We start from the raw sequence: 11,064 nt of genomic DNA on the forward strand, positions 1-11,064 counted from the left end.
TTTACGTACAAAAGCATACAACTAACCTAAAAGTAATTTAAATCGTCCGTTGATAATGGTTGCCATGCCAACAATCAGAACACAGTGCGCATGCGTGAATTTTCTTCGCCTTTTACGGTGACGCAAATGCGTGAATTTTTCTACGCCAGTTGGGGTAACGCCATGCAGATTAGACATTTTGAATTTCCTTTATTCTGTGTTATTTTAATTCAAAAGTACTTCAGAATGAATGTGAAACATGGATTAATTAACAATGTTTAATTTTAAATGCATGAAACATTAAGAAAATAAACAGAATCGTTTGAAATAATCCGCCGAAAAATCTTAACCCTAGCCTCATTACTGTTGGGAGAAAAAAAGAACTAAAGCCTAAATCATTTGGCGTTGGGGAAAATGGAAGATTATTTTGGCGGAAAAGTTGGCGGTGGGGAAAATGGAAGATTTTTTTGGCGGGAAAGTTAGTTTTTAATTAATAATTAAAATTCTAATTAAAATTTCAAAAAAAGGGACCCCAGGTGCACATTCCCGACCTCTAAGGTATACATGTACCAAATTTGGTAGCTTTATGTCAAATGACCTGGCCTGTAGAGCGCCAACACACACACACACACATTGAGCTTTATTATAAGTATAGATTAACCACAATGTATAAAAAATATGTTGGCTTTCTAAATGACAATCTCTGTAGTAAAAAATGAGTTCAAGTACATTTTTTACAAAGACAAAGGTAATTCACACAGCCATTCTAGAGAAATCCAGAAAAATAAATCTGAAAGTGTCCAGATGTTTTGTCACATATTTTGTGTTAACAAACATTTTCCAATGTGCCAAACCAAGTATTGCTTAATATAATATCAATATTTTACCAAAACACTTAACAAAATTAAATGATGATATATGACAAAGAAATACTTATAGAAGCATGTAATAAACAAAGAATATTTATGCTTCTCAATAGATATGTATTGCTAGGTTAAAATGCAATCAGTTTAGTTGTTTATAAATGCTGTTATGATTTATATCACAAAGGCAGTACAGATGTCCTAGCTGTCAATGGAATTAAGTTTTTGTACGTTAATATCACTCTAATGAAAGAATAACAGAAATCAGAAAAATAGTTCTTGATTCTACTTACCTTGTCATGATTGCTTGTATCCAATTATTCAAGATTATATATGCAAATTAATATTAGAAAACTATTAAAGTCACTTGTGATCAATTTTCATTTATTTAGACCTAGATATTCAATATATTATATTAAACAACTAGATATGAGAGCTATTATTGCTATGGAAAATTTCTTAAACTCATGAGTTACAAATGTATTTTTATATATAAAAAATATTCATTTAATTATAGAACTTTTTGTTATTCCTTACAACTAATAAAAAATCGTGATTTTGCAAGTAAAACAGCATATAATCATTTGATATTTATTCATAAGAAAGGACTGGTCAGAGAGTTCCTTTTACATAATTTTAAATACATATTGAATTAAATTTCCATTTGTAAATATAAAAGTTTAAACTTCTGTGTGAAACAGCTTCATAATCTCTAACATAGTATTCATTTGTACAGATGAAAACTGAATGTCTATTCTTTTAATTCTTTTTGCATCCAATTTTTTTGATGATTTTTCACTTCTGTTCCTACGTTTCCTCTTTGTTACCAATTCTTTACTAGAAACTAAGTCTGAGGCTTTCTCATTTGAACTGGCTGAGAATACACTGAATGTACCACTTGTTTTTTCTGCCACCATTTTGTTATCTAAAAATTTTGAATTTTGTGATTTACTTGGTGTGTTTAACTTAGCTACTTTTTGTGATGGAACTGGTTCAGTTGCAGTAGGAACTTCCATTGGTAGAGGTTGTCCACATGGGACTGGTTGCAGTTTAGCTGCAGAATGCAATTTAGCTGATTCTTGTGATGGAAACAGCTCAGATTGAGAAGGGACTTCAGTTGGAACAGGTTGTCCACAAGGAATTTCAGGTGAAAGAAAGCTGTCAAAATTAGAAATGGCAGTTTTTGAAATATTAGTAGCTCTATCTTTATCAGATGCATCACTTTTTTCATTAAATGGTTGTGAGTCAGCTTTCAGTTCAACAGATTGACTCTTGGACACTGAAGAATTTTGTACCTTGTCTGTTAAGTTTTCAAATAAATCAGGCCTGTCTTTAATCGTCACGATTTCACCAATTTCTTCAGCATTCCGAAATAATTTTTCGAAATTTGAATTTTCTACGTTTATAAATCTAGCATTAAATGACGATGTGCTCATTTCTTTGGATGGAGAAAATCTTTTCTCTAGCAGCAAAAGCCTTTTTTCAAATGAATTCCTTTCCTGCTCTAATACAGCTTGAACTGCGCCATTTGAAGAACGTGGGCCAGTATCTGATTTGATCTCACATGTCATAATTTCTTTTAGATATATGTGATTTAAAATATTATCATCCAATGACTTGAACCGTTTTTGTTTTGATGTTTCATTTGATTGTTTTAAAGGACAAGAAAAAGATTTATGGCTGTCAATTCCAAAACGTTTATCAGGATTTACACCATCATCAGAAATTAAAGGAACTGTATAGGTTTCTTTCAAAAGATTTTTTTTAAACCGAAGTTGAAGTTTAGAACTTGAAATGTCTTTTCCTATAGAGTGTGTTCTTTTTCTGGAAAATCCCTCTGGTTCATTAAAAGACTGTAATTCCTGGTGCATATCAGGTAACGAACTTGAACGTTTCAATGAATATGCAGATGTATTATTCTTTTTCAATGGTGATAAAGAAAAATTTTTCAAAAAAATTTCTTTCTCAGATTTAGATTGTACCTTTGATTGCAGATCTGAATTACGATTTTGAATTTTTAAATTACTATCATCTTTTATGGAAATATTTGTAAAAGAAGTCGGAATGTTTTCTGCTGAAGTTTGTTGAGTCAACTGTTTTTCAACATTTTCTGAAGTCTTTTCATTTTCAGGAACAGTTTTTGACCATCCTAAACAGAGGAGACGGAAAGAATTTATATGCAAAAAGCACTAATTGTTAGATAATTCATTTATTATGGACATAAATACTAGGAAACAATAATTACAAAATATCAAGTAATTAAAATAAGAATATGAAATTCAATGCTTTATCTGAAATCTTTTTACATTAATATTACAAATTATTATAATAAAATAATTTTGAATTCAGATATCATTGATTTTGCAACACTTCACAAATTCATGCTATTTAAATATAGAACAAATATGTTCTGCAAAAGTAAAAAGGTTTTTGAAGCTTTTTATTACACCATTCACTTTTAACTAAATATTCTTGAAACCAGGCTCAGGTACAGGGGTAATCCTTGACTTTTTAAGCCACCATTTTGGCCACATCAGTTAAATTTAAAAAATAAGTCAGCATAATATATTATCTTACACATCAATGACATTTAAAAAAATAAAATTGCAGTGGTTTTTTTTTTTTAATTAGTATTATTTGTTTTTTCAGTTTAATGTCTGTCTCAAAAATCAAAAATCCAGGTAAGCTCTTCCTATAATCAAAATAAAGTGACAGGATAAGATATGCTATTAAGGCTAGCTATTTTCACAAGTGAAGGGAAGGCATGGTATTAACAATCACTCATCAGCTTAACTACAGAAATGATATTATTTTTCTGAGGGAACAGGGTATTTTCGTTTTCTGTCTCGTATTCAAGTGGAGGACTTTCCATGAAAACTTTGTAATTCACTTAATAATATTTCTCACCCGCATTAAAATTACAGGCATTGGGAGAAACTATGAACTTCGATTTTTATTATCTTTGAAATGTGAGATTGGCCCAAGGTGGAAAGATGCCAATACAAAAGATTTTAACCTATCTGTTCCGATCTTCACATACAATAATAATCTTACTCATAAACATTTTATTATTTTTAGTATATTTAAAAATACAGAATATACATTTTTCACCTGATTAAAATAAAAATTTGAAACAGATCTACAGTTTTATGAAAAAAATATTTCGCACCAAATTTTATCGGTAGTTGCATTGATGAATTATAGCCTTTACATTATCTCGATACATAAACAGATTTAGCTCCAAAATCTGATATAGGTCTACAAATAATACAAGAATCAAATTTTATCTACCATTTTATATTTGTTTAATAATCATTGTCATTTGTACTTAAACAGACACAATAATTAATTTCTTCTACACGGAATTTATTAAAAATTTAATAAAAATAGACAAATTTAGTGTTAATACAAAAATATCAAATTTCACTATATTACTATGGTCACAAACAAAGAGACTGATTGACACAATTCCAAAAATGCGTTTTCCAAATTGAGATATATCTGAAATGTGGAAATTCATCAAAATCTCAAGGTCAAATTACAATAGCTTTTGACTTTTGCGAAATATTGCCAATCTTTGACGGAATTTTTAAAGATAATCAGTTTCTGAGATTCAAATGAATTATAGAGTTATATAACTAGTTTTGTTTTTAATGACTAGTTTTCGGTTAACATAAGCCTTTCATATTTTTTCTTTTTTATGATTTAAATAGAAATATTAAATGATGTTCTTTATAACTTTAGAATTTAAAAAAGAATTGAAAGGACAGTGTTAATTAACAGTTTAATTTAATTAAATTTTGAAGTTAACCATTGTTTTATTTTCATATTCCTTATATACTTTTCAAAGCAAGGAATATTTGTCTATTACTGTATTTTTATTAGCTATTGTTGGAATTAAAAGAACATATAATATTTAGAATTATATGAAGATTAAAACCTGCCAAATGTATAAGAATGAAATTTAACAAACTACATGTATAAAAAGCTTCAAAAGATATGAACAAGTTTTCAATAAAATTAATTTTTTATAATTATAATATACAATTAAAAATGCTATTTCTGTGCAGCAAATGAAATTCAGTGTGAATTTTTTTTTCAAGTTCTAAGAAAAGACTATATTTTAATAATGCAGTTTTTAATATTAATTGTCATCATTTGAACAACACTTAAAATCTGCACATTTTAACTTTTTCTTTGTGGCATATATTTGAATAATTTTTTCCCTCTTAAATTTTACAATAAAATTTTATTTTTCCTGTGAGATTTTTTTTGGGGGGGGGGGCAGACTATTATTCAGTGAGAAACTTAATGGGTAGCTGCTCAGTAAAGTAGATTTGATTATTGAAATATCTTCATTCATTTGATTTTTTAAAAAATTTGTCAACTCTAAAACTTAATTGCCACATGCAAATAATCACATTATTCAAAAGACAAATTGTTTCAGGAATTTTAAGGATTGCCATAATATAGGGAAAGAACTTTCTATTCATTTTTCTCTATTAAATGTGTATAGAATATATATATATATATATATATATATATATATATATATATATATATATATATATATATATTAAATTTGTATCTCTATTTGTATTTCCTAGATTTCATATGCACTAAGGTATTAAAAAAAGAATGTGAATAAAAAAAATCCTTTAAAGAAACAGAAACATTTTTGAAGAATTTCATATAGTTTCTATTTTTCTGTATTGCTTTTTTAAATTTTTATGATTTATTAAATACTAGAAAATGCATTTAAGCTTTGATTTTTATAAATATTTTTTTCTCTTATGTATGTCAGAGCTTTTCTTACAAAATCATTTCTTTCCCTATGCTATTCTGGAAATATTTGCAGAATGGATTTATTAGAAATTGCATAATTTGACAATGCCTCTTTGGAATATAATGTCTAGTAGAAAAAGTTAGAAGCAGACTGATCTTAAGAGTGTATGGATTCAGTGAACAAACTGCTTTTAATATCACAAAACCTTTAAATTCTGAATTTTTAGTAAAGTTAAACTAAGTAAAAGGAAAAGTCAGTATTCGCTTCTACCCAAAAACTAGTGACAGGTTGGAAAAGTTATATAGTGTAACTTATGTAGTGACTATTGGATACCAAACCAACTTAAACAGAAGAGAGTTAAATTATTATTATTACAGTGGGTATTGACTAATTTGGACATTCTTAATTTGAAGTTTTCAGCTATTTGAATTTTTGCCGAATCTGTAGAATTTTCTATTGTTTATATTAATTAGTGAAAAAATACATTTTTAAGCATTAATTTGTTCAAGAACTTAAACAATATGTATTTAATCAAAACAGCTATCAAGCAACTTTTTTTTGGGAAATGAAGTTGTTTTTATTTCAAACTTTGGATAAATTGAATTTTTCTTATGATCTTATCATCTTCTAATTAGTCAACTCCTATTGATTTTAATTACCTCACAGAGCTTTGGTAGCAATTAGTATTTCTTTATAAAGCATGACTTGTTTTAAATAGATGTAAGATAGTTCTCCAAATATCTGTTGATAAAATTATCAGTAGACGTTCATGATAAAAATTATAAAAAAAAAGGAAAAAAGAAAGAAATTTAAAATTTTTTAGATGAAAAATAATATTGTTTCTGTTTGACTATTACACAAACTCAAATGACATAATCCACCATAAAGCAATACTCGTGTGTATTAGACATTTAAAAAATATCTGTTTTGTTAGTCATTAAAACTCATAATTGGAACCACGACTTTTAGTATCTCATCTATTTTTCCGGCTGCAAGACACTTAATAGGAATTATTTTAATAAATTAACATAAAAAAATTTCATATTAAATGATTTGTTGAAAAAGATATGTTTGATAGAAATATGTAAGTAAAGTTTTTTTTATTTTGGGATAGTATCAAATGATCAATTTACAAAATTATCAAAATATAAGGCAGAAAAATTATTAAAAACGTAATCAATTAATTTTTATATATGTTCATAAACCAGAGCTTTAAGATCAGGAAGATTGTATTGATATTAATTTATTATAACTAAAATTAAAAGAACAACTAAATTCCCAGCTTGCTTATAGTAATACAGTACACAAACAGTTATAAACTAGAATCACCAAAGTTCAATACTTTTTATGGTGATTTCTCATTAAATAAAGTAATCAGGCATCTCATAACCATCTGAGATGGAGAAGTTTTGAGATTTTTTTTAAAGGTTGGGTGAAATAATGGTTAAAAATTGCATCATAATTTTAAGCCAAACTGATTTTAATTTATTTAACAAATATTAATGTATTTGAATAAATTTAGGGTTAAATACTAATAATTTATGCAGTAAAACACTTCATTTAAAATGAAAGTTGTATTATTTGATAAAAATGTTTTTAAAATATTAAGATACATAGAAGCATGCAATATATCATTAATCAGTAATGCAGCTACTTGAATTGGCTTTCATTATATAATATTATTTTTACATAGTTAATATAGCAAAATAGTGATTGGAAGAGATGGATCATATTGATAAGGTTGTCAATTTTTATTTAATTATTTTGGCCTAGAAAAAAAATTATTTCATATTTTTACATTCAAGCATAATGTGGAAGTAAAAAAATAATATTAATAATAATAAACCACCATCAAACTATATTATAATATTCAATTCATAACATGAATATAGCATATCAACATGCCTCTCCTTCATCAACTTACTTAATCTTTACTCTGGCCAAATATTCATTTATTTTGAGGGAGAAATATTCAATTTATCAATCAAATAGTTATCAGTATATAGTTAATGGGGAAAAACAATGATATATTTTTAAACAAGTTAAAACTGAACAAATATATGGAAAATTACATAAATAAAGATAATAATAAATCATTCAAAAATGAATTACCAGGAATTTTATTTATCTTCTCAAGCTGATCTTTTGAAATTTGTAAATATGTCCGCGCATAATTAGTATCCCATGAAGTAGATCCAGATAACAAATTAGAATTCAAATTAAACATTCTAAAAGACCTATAATAAGAAGAGGAAACCGAAAAATAAAAAAAAAAAAGTTATAATGAAAAATAAGCAAAACAGATTCAAATGAAATTCGAAATCAAGGGCAGAATCATGTTCAAAGTCAAGCCAGATTACAAATTAAGATAACTACACTAATATAGATTACATTTTTAGAATTTGATGAAGGTTTCACAAAAATTTATTTCTAAAGAAAATGCAAAAATAACAATGGACTTACCGATTCTAAAAATTCATCAATTAAATAATACTCCTCAAGAAATATAAATAAAAGAACTTTTAAAAAATTACGTGATAATTTGTTGAAAGAAATGCGCGCCAAAATATTTTGGCTTGATGAACTAAAAATTCATTGGAGGAAATGATATCAATTCATTAAAGTAAGAATCGATATTTTTTCTTTCTTGTAAGAATCGATATTTTTTTCTTGATCAAAAATGGCAAAGCGGCTAATAACAGAAAAATAGGATACCATCATCATCATTTAGCTTGGAGTAAAAGAAACTTATGAAAATTTACTTCGAAATAGCCATAAACTATTTTGAGATAATAAAAATATTCTAAAGAATATTCAGCAAAATATTAAATAGAAACAATGAAAATCATACATAATGCAAAGAAAAAAAATCAATTTAAAAATGATAACGAACGGAAGACCACTACCATTTTTATTTATTTAGTTATTTTTATATTAAGAATGATTATTCTGATTGGTCTTTATTTATTTTCAAATGAAGTTTTTCAAATTTATTTATTTAGAAAGATTCAAAGATATTTTGCGTTTTAAGGTGTAATTCAAATTTGTTAAAATGCTGAATCGTGTATTCTTTACTAACGTGCCTCTAAAGCATAACACAGAGAAGGAGAAATTTCTCTACGATGTATGAGTTTGATTTTCATCGTTCAGTTAATGAAGAATTTTTAAGCATCAAATTCTAACTTCTAATCTCACATCTTACTGTTTTGTGCAAAAATATTCATTACGTTGTCCAGTAACACTTCTGAAACTTACTTGTAGAGAGTATACTTAGTATAGAGGAAGTATCATAATCATCCGAAAATTCGAACTCGAGATTTTGACAAATCTTTGCATTTCAGATCAGACCACCCTGTGTTCGAAAAGCACATTTTTGGAAAGTGTTGATTAGTCTTATTTAGCGGTTTATTTACAAAAATAAGACCGCTTTGAACTAAACAGATAAAATTTGGTACACGATCTTTATACCAAATTTGTAGATTTCGATAAAACTTTGAGCAAAATCCATATAAATGAAATTTGTTTGTCCGGTTGTTCGAATACAACTACAAAAACGAAAACAGCTAGATTGATAAAATTCGGCACACATTTAACATCCACAGTGCAAACAAATACCTATATAATTCTAAGCGAAATCCTACATATCGCTTTCGGTCTGTTCTTTCAGAAACATGTAAATACTATGAGACAAAAATGCAATGATATATCAAACTCAGTACGCGATTACAAATGTAATTCTGTGTCAAATTTTTGCTTCAATGGGTTGAAAGAAACGAGTCTAAAACGCAAATTCGATTTTCGGATGTAAGTAACCAACAAAAGACTCCTCTAATATCGCATGTTAGATTCATGTCAATTGCTCATATAAAAAAAAAATATTCACCAATACCACGGAAGGCGTTTTCTGAGATAACATCTTTATTAGCATGCTAGAAAGTTTTGGGAAAAGCACTCTTGCTGGTTATATTAACCGTTATGCAAGTTGAAAAATTAATTTCAATATATATAATTCGTAAAAGCAATAAATAGACATAAAAAGATTCAGATGTATTTTTATCATTAGTATACAGACTTAGAAATTCTTATTGAAATTAAAGGTGTCTTTTCCCTTGATATAGCAAATTTTTTATTTCGAATTATATTTATAGCGAATTTATTTTTATAGTTTTTTTATTTTATAAGGCAACGAATTATTAACTTCGGTCAATTAATAACAGTTATTCTTAATTCAAATTTGAAAAAAAAAAAAAAAAAATTAAGACAATTAAAAGGACTATTATGCTTGATTCAAATAATAAAACTTATATGAATCAAAATTTAATTTGTAATTTCACATCAAGAAAATCTAGTTAGTTTTAAAACTAATCATTTATGGTATGAATAAAACTCGAATAAACTTGCTTAAAAAGGTGCTTATGAAATTCAGCAGTCTGTAAAGATGAAAATTTGTTTGAACAGAAATGAGATTTCAATGACAAAACACAGCTTCTCACATTGTGATGAAAATTTTCAAACGTGTTATCCAAAATGACACAAGATCTTTTTTTTCTGAAATACTTTTTGATAGTGTGAAGGAAAATCTGCAAGAAAGTCATTATGAATCTTAGTTATTTTTCGAAACTTAAATAAAAATTTCATTCAATCCAAAAAATGAGCGAAGTGTTTAATATTTTTTTTCTACGTTTTTTATTGGCCAGACATACCATGGAATGTTTCTATAAAAGTCAATTTTTCATATCGGAAACAAATCTCTTAATTATCTCTTTTTTGATGACTAGTAATTCCCAGAGAAAGATTGATCTTAAAAACACATTTGTTAAGTGGTGTGGTGGTGTGTTTTTTGGAATTTTTTTTTGATAACGTAAGTTTTATTGTTGCCTAAAAGTAATTAGAAATTAGACATTTAAGTGTTATGTATACACCGAGCAAGTGAAATAAGTATTAACATGTTTTTCAAAACAAGCAAATTATCAATAATGCTTTCAATGATATTTGTTCTCGAAATTACACATTTTCTTATCAAATTTAAAACTAAGGAAGGAAATATAAAATCATTTTCATGATAAAAATGCCCTAAATTTTATTTTCATAACTCTCTTATTTTAATCATCTTCTGCAAACAAGATATAATTATACTAACAAATCTATTCTTTGCTGAAGGTATGCTTCAAAAGAATCAGAAAAGTATATAACTGCATTCAAAATCATTTTATCAGAGAAAAATAAATATAGATAAAGCATATTTATTTGTTTTTATTAATACTTTGAAATAGCTAATCTTTGCAAATAAACATTTTGCCTTCATTCATGTGAAGATGTAAATGTAGATTACAAGCCTCCTTTTTGCTATCTATCCGCTAATGTCTTTATCATTGTATCTTTTCATATATTGGCTTTTTAAGTAATTCTACATCCAAGAAAGAAAAAAACCCTGCA

The 11,064-nt window shown here is 26.8% G+C and overlaps 1 protein-coding gene across 1 annotated transcript; it reads right to left on the minus strand.

The window, feature by feature from the left end:
* Positions 1–1,419: 1,419 nt before the first annotated feature.
* Positions 1,420–8,224, minus strand: LOC129984187 (uncharacterized). Its single transcript, XM_056093999.1, has 3 exons — positions 8,092–8,224; positions 7,741–7,865; positions 1,420–2,991 (listed from the first exon to the last, which is right to left on the minus strand). Exons 2-3 carry the CDS (start codon positions 7,853–7,855, stop codon positions 1,523–1,525), a joined length of 1,584 nt encoding a protein of 527 aa, XP_055949974.1. The 5' UTR covers positions 7,856–7,865; positions 8,092–8,224; the 3' UTR covers positions 1,420–1,522.
* Positions 8,225–11,064: the final 2,840 nt, after the last annotated feature.

This window comes from Argiope bruennichi, chromosome 9, assembly GCF_947563725.1.
Source record: "Argiope bruennichi chromosome 9, qqArgBrue1.1, whole genome shotgun sequence".
NCBI lineage: Eukaryota > Metazoa > Arthropoda > Arachnida > Araneae > Araneidae > Argiope > Argiope bruennichi.